Genomic DNA, 21690 nt, shown 5'->3' with positions numbered 1-21690 from the left:
ATATGGCTATTACCTACCACACAAACATTGAAATTAATTTGCATATCCATTATGTAAAACAGTTGTCAATAGGCTACTATAATGACGCTGGCTTGTAAACATGACCTACGCGATCTTTTGGCGTTTGAAAAAAAATAAAACCCATGAAATTATATTCATTTGACATGCTGAAATATATGCCAATGTACCTGCGATGAAGACATTTCACACGCAACGCTTGCAGTCTGCCAAAGACGTGAGAACTCGCGAGAACTCAAGACGGTATCGGCTTGTCAACAAATGCACGTGTATACCCTGGTGTAACCATGACAGATTTTACAACCGTAGTAGAAGACAATACTGTTTCCCAACTGTAGGGGGACCCCGAGAGCAAAAACTACATAGTGTTGCTTTAATGGCTAAACGTATCTTTACAAAAGTTCACAATGCTGCTGCAGATGCAATATAATGTAGACTACGTTGAATAAATACATTTTCGTCAGGTTAGATACTGATAATTAATCACTCAAACCCCTTTATCTAAACCTCGCCACATAACCGGCGGACTCGCGTGTCCTCCATGCCTGTAGTTTTTTAAGACTTTTCACTCGTGTTTGTAGTTCTCACCGAATACCCGTCCAACGCGCGATGGGTTGTGGGTAATATTAGCCGTTAGAGTGCGCATCGATCTGCACTTTGGATTCTGACCGGAAATAGTAGACCATTCGGGTATCTTTGGAACACTCATTTCAACATACTACGATTTGGGATATACTAATTCTATTTTCGAATACTATTTAGGACGGATAGTATGCGAATTGGGACGCACCCAATGACTGGAGGAGGAAAGCAAGTATGACGGTAGCTGGAGCATTCAAGTGCACGTTAAAGGCGTTGTATAGTGAGAAATACAATTTTCCTTGATCTTTTAAGATAAAATGTTTATTTGTACTATACATAAAGTACTATACATTTGTACAGTAAAGAAAAAAAGAAAAGGGAAACAAAGGGGGAAAAACTCTTGCTTAACTCTTTACCTGCCAACTTTTTTTCTTTTCTTTTTGCCAGCCACTGCCAGGATTTTTAACAATTTCCACAAAAATTCATGGCCCCCAGAATATTTTGTTGCATGAATATTTCAAATGCAATATCAAAATGTCAAAAGAATGTCACAAGCCTCTGCTTTTAAACAATTATTTTTTATTCTAGCTTCATGCATTCTATATTTTTTTTAATGTGGGTGAGCAACATTTTGACAAAATGCTGAGAAAATAAAATGTTTGTCAGACTACATGTGCATAAGCAATGCTTCGATCACTTGTTTCTGTTTCTTTTTTGCATGCATTTTGACCCTGAGATTGTGTATTCTTTCAGAAGATGCTTAACATCGCCCCCTACTATAAAACAGTTAAAACACGGATTGCCGCGAAATTCCATTAATGACGGGAATCGTCGTGTCAAATATGACAAAAAATTCCATCAATGGTGGGGAAAGAGTTAATAATGACTTTTCAACTGCTAGTTAACGCAAGTATCTAATTAGCCAATTACATGACAGCAACTGGCATGGCAGACATGGTCAATATGATCTGCTGAAGTTTGAACTGAGCATCAGATGGGGGGGGGGGGGGGGGGCCTTTTGGGGAGAAAGAGGATTTAAGTGACTTTGAACGTGGCATGGTTGTTGGTGTCAGACAGGCAAGTCTGAGTATTTCAGAAACTGCTGATCTACTGGGATTTTTGCAAACAACCATATCTAGGGATTACAGAGAATGGTCCAAAATAGAGAAACTATCCAGTGAGAGGCAGTTCTGTGGGAGAAAATGCCTTGAGGTCATGCCAGAGGTCATACAATAATATAGGGCTTTTCTCGTCACTTAAAACGCTTTACATATGGAAGGGGGGGGGGGGGGGTCTCCTCAACCCCCACCACCAATGTGCAGCATCCACCTGGATGATGCAACAGAAGCCATATTGTGCCAGAATGCCTACCATACAACAGCGTATTGGTGGAGAGGAGACAGTGTGATGAAGCCAATCAGTATATATGGGGATGATTAGGAGGCCATGATAATGGACAGAGGCCAATGGTGCTTTTTTACAGTACAGTATACAGTATAGTGAACCACACAAACCACAGGGTGAGCATCCCCTTGCTGGCCTAACTAACACCTCTTCCAGCAGCAACCTAGTTTTATCCAGGTACTGACCACGCTCAATCCTTAGCTACAGTGGGCAACCAGTCTTGGGTTACAGGTGATATGGCGGCAGGCAACCGAGGTAAGCAGAAGAGCATATCTGAATGTCGAACCTTGAAGCTGATGCTGACCATGTCCATCCCTTTATGACCAGTGTACCCATCCTCTGACAGCTATTTCCAGCAGGATAACGCACCATGTGACAAAGCTCTTCTCAAACTGGTTTCTTGAAAATGACAATAAGTTCACTATTCTCAAATGGCCTCCAAAGTCACCAGATCTCAATCCATTAGAGCACCTTTGTGATGTGGTGGAATGAGAGATTTGCATCATGGATGTGCATCCGACAAATCTCCAGCAAATGCTTGATGCTATAATTTTAATATGGACCAAAATCTCTGTGGAATGTTTCCAGCACCTTGCTGAATCTATGCCATAATAAAATAAGGCAGTTCTGAAGGCAAAAAGGGGTCCAACTCGGTACTAGCAAGGATTACCTAATATAGTGGCCAGTAGGTGTATTAAAATAAATAGTCTTATTTTCAGCACTGCTAAATTTTCTAAAGTGACTTGTGGCTTCACTGTGACATTAATATTGAGTGAATTTATAGAAACTGCCCTCCCAGAACTACTAACCTTTCTGGCTCCTCCCGGTTTCGTTTCATAAACATCAATGGTGTAATTTGATCGCCGTCCAAAGGAGTCGAACTGAATATTTCCCGTCATACCATGAACCTGAACCTGCAGAAGGAAAGTACACAGGAACAGTAACACCAACAAAATAACAAGCAAAATAAAAAGAAAAGAAAAGCATGAAACAACATTATTAAAAGTAATATATGTATCATTTAACCATACAGGTGAAAATAAACACAAACTATTTCAACAAATGTAAAATGCATATCTAAACAGTATTGAACATTCATTTATAGTAAAAATGTGAATGTTGCTGTCTTTCTAACTCTTAGAAGAAGCCTCTCAGCTCTCTGTCTGAGGCCCTTTGTGGACCCCTCCTACCATTTTGAGAGCTCTTTCAATGTCGATTCCCTGGCTCCATGGTACTGCTGGGTTGGCAAGGCAGTCGCCTGCACTCCCTCGACGGGAAATATCAACGCGCTGACGTCTCAAATACCGAAATGCCTCAGTGATCACCAGGATGGCATCGTGTGTGAGTGCAGATGTATACTAAACATGACAACAAACAGACAAACGGTTTGCATCCCTGGAAACATCAGTATAGAAAGATGAACCACACTATAGACAAGTAGTTTTTCAATACACTGCATTTTGACCAAATGAGAGCTCATATTCTATTAAATAAAGGTGCAGTATGGGAGAATTTCAGCAAGAAACAGCAAAAAAGAGATGATTAATAAAACTACAGCATGACTGCTACATTAAACTCATCAAAATATGTTATCATAAATTACACATACAAGCAAGCATATTCACAAGTGGGACACTCCCAAATAAACACATCACAAATGCACATAAATAAGCATAGAAATAAAGAGAGAGACCTTTAGGGGAGTGTTTCTAGACTCAGGGAACTCTCTCTCATCAAGCCGCTCCCAGCGCTGGAGAAACTGCTGCACAATCGGGCTATCAGAATTTATGATTTGGAATCCGGTAATATTTGCTCCGCCTGAAAACACCTTATCCAAACTCATGTTAGAGAACCCCTGCAGAGAGCAATGGCCAATAGTCAAAAGTGAAAGGTCACTCACAGAAGGTTAGGAAATAAGAGCTCTTTGCATGTGTGTGTATTTTCTCACAAGATTAGCAAGGATGTAATGAAATCCTCGACTGTTCTTTCCTGAGATCACAACCTAGAAATAAAAGAATGGAAGACTGTCATCCAGCATTATGTCTGATAGTTTATGTGGACATGATATCGAAACCAACGAATGACAGGCGAAATTGGAAACAAATTAAATGCAAAAGCCTTAACTGCAGAAGGGTGATTCTGTAACTGTGGGCACTTCGCAGTCCCAGTGGAGGAAAGAAAAAGTTTGCTTGCGTTTTTCTTTTTATTATTAGTAAATAATTGGGGGGGGGGGTGGGGTGGGGGGGTGTACTGGGGAAAAATAATGGTGTCTTTCTTTTTATTATTAGTATAGCTGAATACTAGGGAAAAGTCACGGGCCATGAGTGACAAGGTCTTTGATTGTCGTTTTATGGGTAATAGTTTCGGCCATGCCATAGAATATTTGAAATCACAAATAAAGCCAAATATAAAAAAAATATATATTTTATTTTATTTTATTTTAAATGAAAAATGCCAAGTCTCACTACCACAACATTTATGTCAGGGAAAATGCATATATACAAATAGATGGATAGGTAGATTTTAAATGTTTTTTCACTAAATCAATCAGGTCAGTAGTGCCCATTGTTATGTAATCAGATATGAATCAACTGTCTCCATTGTCCTGCTTGAACATGTTGGGAACTGTGGAGATGTTACAATGCATACTTCCACACATCACAGGACTGTGTTATTATTTATTGTTCTACACAGTTGCAGTACTTGAATGCATTGGCAATATTGAAATTTTTAGTGCTGTGCCAGCACAACATAAAGGTATGACCCAACCACAACCACACCCACACACAGCTATTGATTTACATATAGAAACAGACAGCCAGTCTGCTGAAAGCGCAGAGCTCTTATTAGCTTTCTCTGAGCACTGATTGATCTACTTGTGGATTTCATTATCTCTATGACCTCCTAGTGACACACACGCACACACATTCTTTTCTACTCTGTCTCAATGCAAATGAATGTGTGGGGAAAAAAACAAGAAAATATAGACAGAGGGTAAAAAAAACTGAAAGACAAAGAATAAGTGAAAGAGACAAACAGAATCGGAGAATGTAACAGTACCTTTGAGAGCTGTATTTTTGGATGAGAGGAAAGGGAGTATTTTTAGTTCTCACTGTTAACTTGTTATAGGACGCTGTGCCCTACTTAGACAAACACACGCATGCTTTCACACACACTATTTTTATCACCTTATTCGCTAACGACTGTTGAATTTTAGTAAGGTATTGATCGATACCACAAGACTGAGAACTTTTCCTGATCTACCACTATGACAGACAGTCACTGTAAACAGACTCACAGGCCGACAGATGAAATTATGTGTTTTTATTTACCTGCTCTAGAATACTGTTAATGCGTTCAACCTCACAGTCGATAAGGAAGCGTTTCTCCTGCCGACGATCCATTTCTTCAATAATGCGTCGGTATTCCAGCGGATCCACTATGTTCCCCACTGAACGCGCCGTCACCTGCCAATTATTCATCACTGCGGATTCCATAATGGCCTGTAGGATGGAAAACCCTGAGAGAAAAAGAGAGATAATACATGGTGTGAAAAACACTGCTACATCAGAGCCAGTGCAGATGTAGTAACAGGGCAGAATTGGGCCAGAATGATGGAGCAAGTACTGCTTCATTTCTCTCTCTGGTTTGAGAACACACAGGAACTGCTGATGCAGTGCAAATCTGAAGGGATAAAAGAAGGTTGAGAAAGAGACATGGTGAATGTAATTATTGCAACTCTGCACCAATGATAATAATGCAATGGCAGAACGCACATATTTTATGCATTTGTTCGTGAAGGTGTGTTTTTGGCCTTCATTCAAGTAATTCCCTGATATGTTCCACTATAGATCAGATCCACTGCAGATCATATATTTTACGCAACTGATCAGGTCTTCTGCAATACATCAGATCCACTGCAGCACATATTAGACCCCTGAATAGGCACCCCACCTCAGCGAGTGAGGGTTTTGTTAGCTGTGATATAAGCTATGATTATCGTAAAAATGTTGGGGAAAAAGTCTTTCCATCCTATATGTATTCAAGAGAAGAAAAAAAGATCACTAAGGAAAGTGAGATAGATAGATAGATAGATAGATAGATAGATAGATAGATAGATAGATAGATAGATAGATAGATAGATAGATAGATAGATAGATAGATAGATAGATAGATAGATAGATAGATAGATAGATAGATAGATAGATAGATAGATAGATTATTTTCTGTATTAATAGACAACATACCACAGGTATACTTAACCTGTTAAAGGATTCAAAGCAAACACAAAAGCAATAACACCCTTTATCACCTCCAGCTCAAGGCCATACACACACAGGACACAAATCAGCCCTGTTCTATTTGATCGCGTTTTTAGCCCCGCGATCACATTTATTATAGGACAACACGCGCACACATACACTCAATCACTATTTTAATTAGTATACGTCCTAGAGTGCCAGACCGCAAGGCTGTTTAGCAGTGACCAATTAAGCAAGACTGACAGCTTGCAGAGAGGTGAGAATTCAAATGACATACATACACACAAGCACTTCAAATCTTAAATATTAAGAGGAAGGGCACGTGCCATGTGATAGCAGCGCTCAGACCTGCTAAGGTTTATGAGTTAATTAAACATTGTTCCTCATTAGCAATTAAGAGGGTCTTGCTAAACATTGTAAGGACAAAATCTTTTACAGTCCTTCATTAAATATCTCTTAACCTCTAACAGATTAATTTTCCAAATTATATACTTGGCCTTTTGAATTATTTATTGAGCATCCCTGCCAAAGATTGCGGCACCCATCTGAACATCACAACTCAATGTCTCTGAATGTTTATGTGAACCATCAAGCCAAGGCTCCAATCTCACGCAGATTTTTTTAATTGTCACTGTTTAGCATATTTAACAGATCCAAGAGCCCTGTGGTGATGTAAAGCCATTTAAAGTTTGGCACTACCAGCACAACTCCCTGCTGACTGTAGTGGATGATTTCAAGGGTGGTAACAGATTGAGACTGTCTTCACTCTATCATGATTTGAGAATGATCCGATTCCAAAGAGCATGATCTTGTGCTTCAATGGAAGAAAATCTGACCTTTTGTACAAATGATCAATGAGGTCTCTGAATTTTGCCGCCTATTGTATTAAGATGTGGAGGTACAAATAAAATTCCATTAACTTCTAGCTGTAAGTACACAGTTACTCCAAATATTCTGTGCATTAGTATGATGGGTTTAATCCATTAAGGAGGATCCCTGGAGAAAACATAACAATGTCTCTCTCGGTATCTTTAACTGTCCCTGTAAGCACTCTCTTCAGAGTAAACAAGCTAGGAAAATAATGTGTGATTGTTGGCTGTAAGCCCATCAGGTGATTTGGAACACAAACAGAAAGCAAAACTGTCCTCCATTATACCAGTGTTTGACTCTGCCGTCACAATATCTAATATGAGGAGTGATGTCTACTGCTTTAGCTGTAATTTGCAAGCCAAAATCTGATTTATAATATTTGTGTGAACAAAAGTAGACATTAGACCTATACAACGCATCAGGTACGTGCACAGATAGACCCTAAGTGGTGCTCAAGCACCTGCCATTTTGGCCTAGACACTTTTTATTTTATTTTATTTTATATTTTAATTTTTGTTTCAATTTGGCCCGTGGCATCACGGTGAGACCAATTCTGTGAGACCACACGAGCCCCTCCCCCTCTCTGACATCCCTTGTCACAGTCACCACAGCGCTCAGTAGAGCAGGCGAGCAGCATCCACGTCTCCCGGATCTGCTTAATTGGTGACAGCCAGGTAACGATCGTGTCTGTGCTAAACCTCGGCACTGTTTGTCACCACTGTGAAATTAAACATCTCAATACAGCCAGCCTAACTTAGCCAATAGCCCTCCATTAAATGGGTCATGACATGAGAAATCAAATATGCCTTGATCTTTTGAGATATAAGAGGTCTTTGTATCAATAAAGCACCCTGCAAGTTTCATAGCTTAAAACGTCCTCTTATAAAGAAAGCATTTATTTATTCAATATCAAAAAATGGCTCGTTTTGATATTAGGTGACCGATGACATCACATGGGTAAATATATTTTGCCCCTTTAAGCTTCAGCACAAGCAAGCTAGTCTGCCGTTGGTGTAAAATCGCATCATAAAAGGTCAGAAATACCTCTAAAATAAGTAAAAATGCACCCAATATTCAAAATATGAATTGCCCTTGTATTGTATTTTGTGTTCATAACATAAAATTGTTTAGCAATATCACACCAGCAAGAGTTCCATTTTCTTGAATATCAGCACGATTGCAAAATGTGATCTTTATTTTATACAGCAGTTCAATAAACAGGAAGTTGATCATTTTCTCATTTATAGACACAACGCTGTCAATTTGGACTGTTTTAGCTCTATTTTACAATGAAATGAGTGATTGTTTTTTCATATAAGTGAGTGTTTTTTGCCAAGTTCCAAACTAAGCAGAAAAGTTGCGTCTCCCAGTAACACACAGTGGTGTTTCGTTCTTGAATGATTCACCGTTGTTGAATGAATCAGCTGAGTCAAATATTCAGTGACCTATTCATAAAGTGGACACCTGCTTCTTTCATGAAAGATCAGCCGGTTAGAACGAATTGGTTGAATGGATCATGATTCACTTATGACTTTCCGCCATTTAGTTTTTTCCCAACATTTCATATTTCTATATTCAAAATGTTATATTTAGAACATTGATATCATGAAATTATTTAGGCAATTGTAATTGCAGTGTTCATGGTTGATAAATGGTTAGATGGATTTTGATTATACTGATTTCAATTAATTGGTATAACAGCCCTATTGTGTATAGTGATAAATAGTGTAATTAATCAACAATTTAAAAACTTTACATTTTATAAGTAATTATACGAGGGGTGCCTTTTTTCACTTGAGCACCTGCCCCCCAAAATGTCAGTGCACGAGCATCTACACTACAAAAGAAATCCAATTGAATGGGTTTTTGACTACCGATGTAGAGATCCCCACCATGCATTTTTTTTCATTTTTCAATATGCTGTTACAATTCAAGAAGCTTTTTAAAGATGCTGACTTAACGTCACAATATGGAAGAAAAGATCTGTCGCCACCTCCATTTCTTTAAAATTTTAAAGGTATAGTTCACCCAAAAAATTTCGTACCACCATCTGTATGATTTTCTTTCTTCTGCAGAACACAAAAGAAGATATGTTGAAGAATGTTAGTAATCAGACAGTTTTGGTGAGCACTGACTTCCATTGAATAAAAAACAACACATTTCTCAAAATATCTTCTTTTGTGTTATTGCGTTTTCATTTTTGGGTGAACTATTCCCAGGGGTGTGAAGTAACGAATTACAAATACTCACGTTACTGTAATTAAGTAGTTTTTTTCAGAAATTGTACTTTTTTGAGTAGTTTAGTAATTGTGTAATTTTACTTTTACTTGAGTAGGCTACATTTTAAGTAATGTCGGTACTTTTTCTCCGCTAATTTCCTTCAGTTTGTGGTCGTTACTCGTTACATGCTTGTTTTTATTTTATTTTATTTTTATCCATCAACGTGATTGGATCGAGTAATCGTTCTCGTGACTGTCATCAAATCAAATTAAGCATAGAAAACTTTAACCGCGTATTCCTGCTGTTACTCGTGACTGCTGTGGAAGTGCATTCTTCACGCATCAATTCAATCCAGATATCAGCGTCTTCCTCTAATATGCTAAAGGTACATTTCACATTTCTGCTTAATATGATATTTATATAGGCTGGCCTGTCTACAGGGCCTAACATTTGGTCTGAGGTTGGGGGTATTGCGTGACGAGTTCATAATGCGGTGAATTCCCGCTCCCATTTACTTCACAATCACATTATTATAGAGAGACGCGCGTCACGATCTGTGCACTGCCGCGTCTCGCGCTCCCCATGCCGCCAGATTCAGAATCAGTGCACTCTATGAACCATGGCGTTTACTTGAACTGCATTTCTGTCAGTGCGTGACTACAGCTCGTTAATAAACAACGTTTTTTGATTGATCCATTATACAATCCGTCTTCATTTGGCAAGTGCACTTGCGCAAAATCATTTTCATTGTTCAACTTTTGTTTTTGTGTGTGTGGATGCTGCTGATAAAACAGCTTCGCTATTTCGCCTAATTTTAAATGCCTTCCCCCCCCCCAAATAATATGATTTAAATGGTGATGAGTGTACTGATCTGATGCATTTTAAAAAGATGGATGATAGATATTCTTCATTTTTTATGACAAAGAACAAAGTATAATGTGAATTACAGTATGTGCAAATTTTCTTTAATTTATAAATTGTAGTGAACAGTGTTTATTATAGGGGGTAGAATCCGCAGCTCAGTACTCACTACTCACTACTCATGAGTACTTTTAAATGAGCTACTTTTTTACTCTTACTCAAGTAGTTTTTTACTCTACTCACACTAAATTTTTTGGAATGTAATGGTACTTTTACTTGAGTATATTTTTTGTACTCTTTCCACCACTGACTATTCCTAGTGTCCGAATACTTGGCAACTGACAGTATACGCGTTAGTGTGTGTGTGTGTTTACTCACCTCTATCAGTGTCATACAGGTAGACAAATTTCTCCCATTTGTAATGGGCTAGCAAGCTGAGCAGCGCCCCCCGGAGGCTCGGCCTCATCTGCAGGACAAACTGCACATCTGTGTCCGTGGGAAAAGATGGAGTGATGAAGGAGGTGTGCAGAGCACCGCAGAACGATGTTAATGTGTTCATTGACCTCCTGTCATAGAATCCAAATATTGCATAGACACCCCTGGAGAACTGAGAACAGACTGCCAGACCAAAAGAGAGATGGAAGCATCAGTCAGTACATTTAAAATAAACAAACAGTAGGCACACAAACTTAAAAGCATTTTGTATTATGACACTCTCTACTGAGTTTATGTACTTGTGTATGTGTGTGTCTGAGTATGTCTTTAAAAAAAACTGAAGAGACAATAGCCTGTAGCAGAAATGGAGAGATTATGATATCATATTTTATTTCACAGACTGCATGTATTCCAATATGGCGTACATTCTTCTTCTAAAATCCAAATCAAATGTCTTATTTATTTATTTTGAAATACCTTAAATGCAGTTGTCATCTAAATTATTTAAAGACAAACTGCAAATGTTTCTAAATCTAGCAACCATGTAGCTAAGCTGACAGTAGACAGATTGAGTTCACTGACGTCGCCACGACCCTAACCATGAATGAATCCTTAGAAAGGTCAGTGTTAAGCATTAATTCAGCTTTTGCTGTGTTATTAACTGAATATTTACAACCATATGTTATCCAGAAAGAGTACATTTTTACTATTTGTTTCCCAAAGAAAATTATTTTTTGCCTTACACAAACACCTGCCTCTTGAAAAGAAGAGAATATGAGAGAATAAGGGACTATGGAAGGATTAGAGGTTAGTTGATTCAAGGAAAAGGAACAAACGGGGCAAATGTTCCCAAATGTGTCCAGAAGACATACAAACAAAAAAGCAAGGCAAAAGAAGTATGTGTCATGTAAGCATGAGGGAGAAAAGGAAGAAAATACAAGCAAATGTCAAATTACTCAGAGAGCCCAGAGGTTGAAAATCATCACACACAGATAAACACACACATACACAGCCTACGCTTGAAAAAAGGATGCTCAAATCATCATGCAGCAAAGAAAATATATTCATACTACACAATTGAGAGCTTTGGTACAGCAAAAAAACAACAACAACAACAACGAACACTCACTACATATAAACAAACACACACACACACATATGCCTGTACATAGAGCCATACCCACCAAAGACACTGAAGGGGAAACATCCTCAATATTTAAATTAGCAGTAAATCAAAATGTTTTTTAATCCACTAAAATTGTGGTGGCTGCTATTGCTTTCCTGTGCACCACCCATCACTTCACACTCCAGCCTAGTAGGTGGCGGAGGCTGTATGGCGCACAGGAGCGCAATGGTGCCCGCCATGATTTTACTTTTAATACTGATTAACTATTGATATCTTTCCACAAAAAAAAACATCAGAGCACTTGGACAATAATCAGTGAAACACATAGCCTATATTTTTCTGCTGACACTATTGTGACTACCATGGATACCTGGCGAGCAACAAACGCTGAAAAAACGGCAAATTTCCAATACTAGCCTACAATCAATTATATAGTGAGGCAGAGGCTATTTTGTTTCCATAGCACATTAACAACACGTTTAATGACACTAATAACACTAAAAACAATACAATTACTAAATATATATCACTATTAATTAACTATTAATATCACTAATAATATCACTAAAATGACGAAACGATCCCGAGCTCTATATCATTTTAGTGATATTATTAATATTTAGTAATTGTATTGTTTTTAGTGTTATTAGTGTCATTAAACGTTTTGTTAATGTGCTATGGAAACAAAATAGCAGTCTTTAGTTCACGAACAGCACAACTCTGCCATCTGTGAAAATAAAAAGCAGCTTTAAAAACTTGTTTAAAAAGAAATATTCTTCTAATTTTTTACTGTCATTAATGTAGGTCCACAAGAGAAATATTAAGCCAGTAAATTAAGATAGTTGCTATAGCGTTATCGTCGTCTCTGAGAGAACGCGGCATTAATGCGGCGACAGATGCTGAAAGTCCGTTTCTACTTTCACTTTAAGGGAATGAGCGCGTTTACATGCACGTTCTTAACCCGATTATGCTGAATAATAGTGCATCCAATTGTACAACAACTATCTGGCATGTCGTTTACACCTCAAAACACCAACTTTTGTATATTAAAACTGGCGACGTCCTGGCAAGATCCTTGATTAGTTTACTGGATTTCCTTGCTAGATAACGACGTTCTTGCCCGCCAGCCAGCACGTGACATCACGTGCAAAGTATGAATTGGATGTTTTAGTAATTGTTCAAGCGAGTCCTGAATGGACTCTATACATGAACGTTTTCACATTTAGCCTCAGTGGCCACTGCCCACTGCAACTTCTACTGAAGCACAATGTAAGCACAAACTGTGAGAAAATTAAGCACAACATTAAATCTTGAGGAAGTGATACATGACAGAAGAAAGCAATATTGATATAATCCACCTTCACACTTAATGCATTTAAAGCTTCTGGTGTTTAGTTTGGTTAATAATATATATGATATACAGTAGCCTATTGTATTATAACAATGTAATTATTTGTGATTGACATTTATTATAAATATGCCAGAAATAGTTAGCTACTACCAAAGCTGTCGGCATTCACCAACTGGATATTCATTAAATGAGTCCAAAGAAAGATAACCGTACACATCATATCTACACACAAATTGAGTGCTGTTTTTGTGTGGGTATATGTTTTAGTGTGTGTTTGTGTGTGGGGGTATATGTTTTAGTGTGTGTGAGAGTGTGGTCCTGTCCTGTCCTCTTTCTATATTGATTGCGCCTCAGTGGAAAGCAGCTCTCACCATGAGAGAACTAACTAAACGATCACTGCGGTTCAGAAAGACACATTCAGTTCTTACTCACTCTCTCATTTTAGTCCTTAAAGCTGAAGAGTTTACTTTTTTGTTACAATACTTTCTTCTTTCTCAGCTTAATATAGAGTCATCTATAACTAAGTGTAGGTTGATTTTCATGAAAAGTGTAAACACTGTGGCTCTGTGGTGCAATCAAAACATTGCCCAGCTTGTTTGCTCAGCCAATGGTGGCGGGACTTTCTGTTTGTCTGACCAATTACAGATGAGGCTTGAGTGTTTGAAAAACCTGTTTGATAACAACTATAGGTACACAATATATCAGTGGCCATTTGCATTGTGTTCTCCCCCAAAAAATATGAGCTATAATTTGAAGGCAAAACAAATATGCATCCATTTCATATCAATTTAAATATGGAATCAACAGATAAGAGTCGGTCAGTCTGCATATAAGCACTGTGAAGTGCAGATTCTCTGTTTTTAGACATTTTTTCTTAGCAGTTATCAGAAATTCTATTTTGTTGCATAATTTAAAGTCGCAAAACAGAAGTAGTGACAGATATTTTCAAAAAGGCCAATTCACACCGCACTGACAATTCGTCAGGATTTTGTCGGATCAGTGAGTTACTCTGTCGGAGTCTGCTGGAATCTGTCAGAGCTTGTTTTCGCCGATTGAACATGCTGAATTGGATTCAGAATGTCTGCGAAGTGGCATGCTGCAGTCTGGTGGCTGTCGGCGTTGGTCTGCATCTGTCGGTGCAATGTGAATCGGTCTTAAAGAGGTCATCGGATGCCCATTTTCCACAAGTTGGTATGATTCTTTAGGGTCTTCATGTAAAGTTTGTAATATACTTTGGTTAAAAATCCTTAATGGTTGTATAAAACAACACCCTTTTTACCTCCTCAAAAACAGCTCTGTTCACAGCCACCTGTTTCAGTGCATGTCTCTTTAAATGAGAATGAGCAAGTTTTCAAAATTTTTTTAGACATTTTTCCAAAAAATTATAATTCTCTCACCTACATGTTTGAACTTGCAGTGCATTTTTGTTTTTACAATGTAGCAATTTTGTTGCACATATAGCTTACACAAAGCACAAGCCTGATTTCAAACGCTGAATTGAATTCACACAAAAAAGACATACCTCATATTTTGCACTCATATAAGAAGTTTATTTTATATATAGGTTTAGATTTATTTATATATATATATATATATATTTACTTTTTGCACTTTAGGTTAGATGCTGTGTTTCATTGGCTCTGTACTAGTACTCTGCACAATGACAATAAAGTTGAATCTAATCTAATAATTATTTTACCCACGCTGGACAGAGATTGAGACAGTGCCACTGCTCTATGTCACATACCTCTCACGGCAGGAGGAGTCAGCATGAGATCGGTTTATGAGATCGGCAAATTGAGAGATTTGCGATTATCGGCCGATAGCGATTGGTCGCAGATAAATTGGAGCACCCTAAATATTTTCTTACATATTGTGGTGTACTAGCCTACATATTAGCGAAACGGTTTATCGTTTAGATTATCGAAACAGCACTGCAACAGCTCTGGTAAGATCATTTCGTTTCTTTACTTTTAATGATGATGATTGTGTGTTAAGCGTCTGCGACTTACTTTCACTTTGATTTTCGATAGTTTTCTCGCTTTCTCGCTATTCTCTGGCTTTATGAATAGATGCTCAGCTGCGGTAATGCGTGTTGCAGTAGCGCCGTCACATGGCTATAACATTACATATAGCCTATAACACGCTCTCACATGTTTATTTTTTAGCATTTTTGGGAGGAGTAAAATTTACATAGGCCTTTGTAGTTTCACCAACCAGATGCATTTACACTTGTCCAGTTTCGTCTGGAATGCGGCCCAGACCTCCTCCTGAAGTGGTTTGAGCGATCGGATTCAAATCAGATCACAGAAAACGCATGAAGTGGCCAGGTGTAAACAGCCCCTAAGATTAATAACATGCATTTAGAAAAAAGATGGGGTGAATTTCAATTTCATGCCGTCGTTATTTTTGCTATTCTGTTTGGTGACACTAGTGGTGCAGAAATTATACAGAGACAAGGTAATGTTTACATGTCTCTCCCTCCTTCATTTGTTTTTTCTGAGCAAGCAGGTTACATCTGCTTACTACCTTTCTGCCCTTCTTTTCATCTGTCTCTCGAACGCTTCAGGGAGCAATATGGAAAAAAATGATGAGAAGACGGAAAATCGTAGAAAGGGAGAGAAAGAGAGAGAGAGAAATAACCTGTTTACAAACCCTCTGACCCCTACCGTTTTCTCTTCACTACACAGATTGCCTCAATTAAAACAGCAGGGTCACTGCATACATATGCTGTCAAAACCTTTTCTCGCAGGATCCGTTAGACGCACAAATCGCACTGACAACACTGTGAGTGACTGGACTGAGCTAAAACCGGCTCACCTGACTAATACAGGCACTGCATACAAAAGTTTGTGTGCTCTGATTCAAACACCACCCCAGAGAGAAAAAGAAGTGTCTGTCTCTATTTATGAACCATTCTTGCATCCCTGTTAAAGCACTTTGTCATTCCTGTCATGTTATTCCTGGATATGTACTTTGAGATTTGAGAGCATCTCCACAGTTTATTCATTAAACTTTAAAATCACCTTCAGAGTCTGAGAGGTATGTGCATGTCTCCACATGGAAAATATTTGTATTTATGTTTTTAAAAGCCCAGCGTTTTTTTGTCCAATGGGCCAACCTGATGCCTGGAGCAGTGTGTTTGTGTGTGTGTGTGTTAATGCAGTGACGAAAGATCAATGACTGCAGCAATAACACCATGATAAGAGAGGAAACCAAAAGCTCACAAACACTGTCTCTTACATAGACACGCTCAGATGAGCAGCCAGGCCAGTCAGAGACACAAAATGGTAATGACAGCAGCTGTAAACAGGCATTTTATAATGATGGTAAAGCTCTCTCACTCTCACACACGCACGCACACACACACACAGAGAGTGCAGGGCACTAACCCTTGCACTGGTTTGGGCATGTGTGCAAATGTCAGCCTGCACTCATCATCATCGCTCTTTCTCTTGCAGTCCTTCTCCCTTTTTCTTTATCTCTCCATTATAAAGACCTGAGGCTTGTGCCACAGAAGAGTTTTTTCACATTTCTTTCTCTCCATTCCTCTTCTTTGCCAACTTCTCACACTATCAGTCTTTATGTGTTATTTTTTCTTCTTTTTCACTCGCTTTCTTTTCTTTTTCTTGATATTAAAATAATAATAACAAATAAATAACTTCATTATTGGAAATTAAAACCTTAGCTTTTTGTCACCTCCAACAAAATTATACATTTTTACCACACATGCTCCATTTTTCTCATTTAAACATTTTCTCTGTTTAAGGACTAAATATGACAGTTTATATTTGGTTGTTTTATTTAAAGAATTCAGAGAAAATGTTTAAAGGAGAAAAATGGAGCATGTGTCTCTTGTCTTTTGTGTAGGGGCAGCGCTTCATGACGAACGCTGACACCTTTTGACGTCTAGTTCCCTAGTTAGACTAGAAAGAAGAACACTTGGTAAAAAAAAAAGAATGCATACTTAATGCATGCAATGAACTTTAAAGGTTGTAAAAACAGATAAAATGGTATAGGATTCAGTGACATACTCTCAGATATCAGAAACAGGACAGATCCACAGTCTTATTTATATGGTGTGGGCTGAGAAATGATGGAAATTGAGACTTTGATGTGAGAGAATATTGTACATGCATGTACTATGAGACTTCCACGCAATTGAATTTTCTCACCACCTACATAGTGAAAATGATCAAGGTCCTGTGACTCATTGTTCGAATTGGTTCTGTTTGTTTTAAAAATTAGAATCTGAGGGTTGTCTCCTGCCTCCTCACAATATGTCCTTGCAAACCAAGCCTACATCCTCAAAATAAGCTTCATATATATATATGTATATATATCGTTATGAACACTTAAAGGAGAACAGGTGCAGGATGTCCCGCAGAATTGTATGTAGGAAAAAAAGAGCAGAGACTCACACGCGTGCGTGACTGAGAAGCTATTAGACGACTCCAGATTGTCCACGTTATAATTGAGGTGAAAGGGTTTCTCGGTGATGTTCTGATTGGTGTTGTAGAGCTGAATGGCGAAGCGGAACGCGCTGTGTTCCTGAACCGTGGAGCGCATGAAGAGACCACCTGTATGTGAGATCAGATGAGTTAAAAACATCTACCTGAATTTACAAGGATAGTGTATAGTAGGGATAGTAGTAGTGACTTTCATATAATTCACACTCCGTTTGTCGCTAGAGGTGCAAACTTCTCGAATTAAGAATATGTGGGTGATGCAGCAGGTAGATAAGGATCAGCACGTGTACAAGGGGAGATGTTTTATTTTTTGAGCAATAAATAATCAAATCACTTACCGATATTGATCTGGTTTGGAAAGCCTGCCTGTGTTTGCAGCACCAGCCACGGCAAGAGCAGGACGCTCGCGTGCGCTCGCCGCCGCATTTTGTCTCCGACCTCTAGAATTCTTCAGCTCGCGCGCAACATCCAGACCGGGCGCGAGGGCGACAACAAAATCCTCCAGATGTGCACCGACTCCCTCACGCGATGCCGGATAGGTGCATTCGGGCTACAGGACGAGAGCCGAATACGAGCAAACAAGCGCAAGAGCTTCTCAATTCAGGACAGCGGTGTAGATCATCCAATCGGACCGCTGATCAAACTTGATGTGACGTGAAATTACAACAGCAGCACCCGCGTACGCGCAAACGCACGCGCGCAACCCGCCACTGCGGACCCGCGTGCGCAGTCCGCATACAGCTCAGAAAAATCGGCACGCGACCCTGGGAACAGTCCACTTCAAAGACGTCGTTTAAACCTCCTATATTCAGCCACAAATCCCGTGTCCATTTGTACGCTCGGACCAAACGTTTTACCGCGCGCGAACAGAAAAAAATAAAGTTCTCGTACAGCAGCCCACAGGTCCGGACCATTACTATCCCACACCGGCATGCTAGTCATATAGTGTTAAAGTAAGTTACGATTCTGTCGAAACGCAAGAGGTGTCGATAAACGAGTGTAAGGTGCTTCTGTCTTAATTTTTTAACAGAATATTAATATTTTATGTCGAATAGAGGTTATCTCTGCAGGCTGTTAACTTGGTCTTTACCAAACACACTGCACTGCATGTGTAAACAATCCAAATTTGTATTTTTTCCCCTCAGAATTTATCTGGAGGTTCTTGCAGTTTCAAGAGATTTGTGATTTAATCGGCTATTATGATTCTATTATTTTCACATAAGTGTTTATCTATTTTGTCTTGTCCATATATTCAAGAGAGATTTTTTTCTATTTTAATCCTCTGATCTGTTTGATCACTGCTGTTGACTGTGTGTGAAGTCTGTCTCTGGAGTGCTTCAGATAACACAAGCTGTCCTTCCAGAAAACATGTTCATCGGCATTGATGTTTCAATGCGTTTATGCAATTATAGGATCTTTATTTTTGAAACATGCTCTGCTAAGAGAAAAGCTCTCTGAAGGTGCCTGTAATTGTGATATGCTTCCACTTTTTCAGCATTGGCAATGGCATCACCCAAAACTAAAGCTCACAGCACTGAGCTGGATACGGCTGACTAACAGCAACCCAGATTTCCTCAGCTCCTCATTTCCTATATGTGAGTGAGTGTGTGTGTACGTTTAAACTGACCATACAAGGCAAGTCTGTGTATGCAGTGCCAGATTTATCAGACCTACTCTCTTGTTGAATGCAGACACACATACACACTCTCACAATCATCTCTCTCACTCACATTCAAAACACACTTATAAGTGAACCATGTGTGTTCTGATCTGAGTTGACCATCTTGTCTTTTGGGTAAATTCTGACTTGCAACTTGATGTGCAGATGGCTGGACAAGTTAACAAATAGTATATATACACAACTAATTATTTAAGAAACACAGTGACTATAAAGAGAATTAACTGCCCAAAATGACCAATCTTGCACCAGTTTCTTACAGGTGTCACTAATGAAATGTATTGCACACTGAACTGGTCGCATATGAATTCAGATTAGCATGCAACTCGCCCGCAATAAATTATTGCAACAGAAACAGTGATGTTGTCTACAGCTGGCTTTTTCACTCTGAAACAGCAGCACAGATGGAACGCAGCTGATCTGATATCTTTTGAGTCCCCTGTACTCCCACGACAGAGAAAAGCATAAAACATATATAAGGGGGAAAAAACATGGGATAAACAATAGGGTTCCCTCACAAGCTGTGCAAAATACTGCATATACAACACAAACAAATCTATGAGGCCTTAAAAATAAAAAACATGTTACTGAAGTGACAACATTTTCTATAGATTAATTTATTCTTGATAATAATTATCACTGATGCATAGCACTTGATGTAGCATAACAGTAACAATATCACTGTTCCAGGATCCCCCCAAAAAATATAATCTATAATTGTATCTCAATGATACTACTATAATACTGCTGCAAGCTCAAGAGATTGATTAAAGGAACTAATTAATGCATATGCATAAGCACTGACACACAGACACACACACACAGACACACACACAGACACACACACACAAAGCCCTGGGGAATTATCTGTCCTATATTCAGGCAAGTGGAAAGTTCATTCATTCTGCATAATGATTGAGAGCTGTGAACAAAATTAATTTCACTGCAGGTAACATTCAAATACCTGTGAGCTCTCATTACATGCATTCATATTCAGTATTCCTTAAAATGTTTACAAATATATTACACACACATATGCATACATATTACTCTCCATAGGCCTAATGGTTTTTATGTTTTACTAACCATATGCTATATCCCTCTACCCTAACCTACCCATCACCTATATCTATATATCTATATATATCTATCTATATATATATATATATATATATATACACACACACTCACCTAAAGGATTATTAGGAACACCTGTTCAATTTCTCATTAATGCAATTATCTAATCAACCAATCACATGGCAGTTGCTTCAATGCATTTAGGGGTGTGGTCCTGGTCAAGACAATCTCCTGAACTCCAAACTGAATGTCAGAATGGGAAAGAAAGGTGATTTAAGCAATTTTGAGCGTGGCATGGTTGTTGGTGCCAGACGGGCCGGTCTGAGTATTTCACAATCTGCTCAGTTACTGGGATTTTCACACACAACCTTTTCTAGGGTTTACAAAGAATGGTGTGTAAAGGGAAAAACATCCAGTATGCGGCAGTCCTGAGGGCGAAAATGCCTTGTTGATGCTAGAGGTCAGAGGAGAATGGGCTGACTGATTGAAGCTGATAGAAGAGCAACTTTGACTGAAATAACCACTCGTTACAACCGAGGTATGCAGCAAAGCATTTGTGAAGCCACAACATGTACAACCTTGAAGCGGATGGGCTACAACAGCAGAAGACCCCACCGGGTACCACCCATCTCCACTACAAATAGGATAAAGAGGCTACAATTTGAAGCTCACCAAAATTGTACATTTGAAGACTGGAAAAATGTTGCCTGGTCTGATGAGTCTCGATTTCTGTTGAGACTTTCAGATGGTAGAGTCAGAATTTGGCGTAAACAGAATGAGAACATGGATCCATCATGCCTTGTTACCACTGTGCAGGCCGGTGGTGGTGGTGTAATGGCGTGGGGGATGTTTTCTTGGCACACTTTAGGCCCCTTAGTGCTAATTGGGCATCGTTTAAATGCCACGGCCTATTTGAGCATTGTTTCTGATCATGTCCATCCCTTTATGGCCACCATGTACCCATCCTCTGATGGCTACTTCCAGCAGGATAATGCACCATGTCACAAAGCTCAAATCATTTCAAATTGGTTTCTTGAACATTACAATGAGTTCACTGTACTAAAATGGCCCCCACAGTCACCGGATCTCAACCCAATAGAGCATCTTTGGGATGTGGTGAACGGGAGCTTTGTGCCCTGGATGTGCATTCCACAAATCTCCATCAACTGCAAGATGCTATCCTATCAATATGGGCCAACATTTCTAAAGAATGCTTTTAGCACCTTGTTGAATCAATGCCACGTAGGAATTAATGCAAATGATTTGTACTTTATTACTGTTTATGTATTTGAAAGTTTTATAAAAAATACATAAATAAGAAAATGTGCATATAGTAA

The 21690-nt window shown here is 38.8% G+C and overlaps 1 protein-coding gene across 4 annotated transcripts in view; it reads right to left on the bottom strand.

Annotated features, from left to right (window-relative positions):
* Nucleotides 1-18462, bottom strand: part of gria3a (glutamate receptor, ionotropic, AMPA 3a) — a 54336-nt gene extending 35874 nt beyond the window's left edge. For 3 of the 4 annotated variants that reach the window (XR_013206847.1, XM_077241162.1, XM_077241163.1), the window contains exons 1-8: nt 17937-18249; nt 17551-17709; nt 10596-10835; nt 5337-5524; nt 3953-4006; nt 3698-3859; nt 3195-3362; nt 2814-2918 (exon numbers count right to left, since the gene is read on the bottom strand). Coding sequence is in view for 3 of the 4 variants with exons in the window: in XM_077241162.1 (XP_077097277.1) it covers nt 2814-2918; nt 3195-3362; nt 3698-3859; nt 3953-4006; nt 5337-5524; nt 10596-10835; nt 17551-17709; nt 17937-18024 (1164 nt within the window). In the remaining variant the exon portion in view is untranslated. Of the gene's footprint in view, nt 1-2813; nt 2919-3194; nt 3363-3697; nt 3860-3952; nt 4007-5336; nt 5525-10595; nt 10836-17550; nt 17710-17936 lie in introns of all 4 variants that reach the window. The other variant, XM_077241161.1, reaches the window with a different exon arrangement.
* Between the last annotated feature and the right edge of the window lie 3228 nt (nt 18463-21690).

The sequence above is a fragment of the Siphateles boraxobius genome, unplaced genomic scaffold (assembly GCF_051911475.1).
Source record: "Siphateles boraxobius isolate OS27281-9 unplaced genomic scaffold, OSU_SipBor_1 24, whole genome shotgun sequence".
NCBI classification, from domain to species: Eukaryota; Metazoa; Chordata; class Actinopteri; order Cypriniformes; family Leuciscidae; genus Siphateles; species Siphateles boraxobius.
Note: the sequence above shows the minus strand (reverse complement) of the source record. Positions and strands in the feature narration are given on the sequence as shown.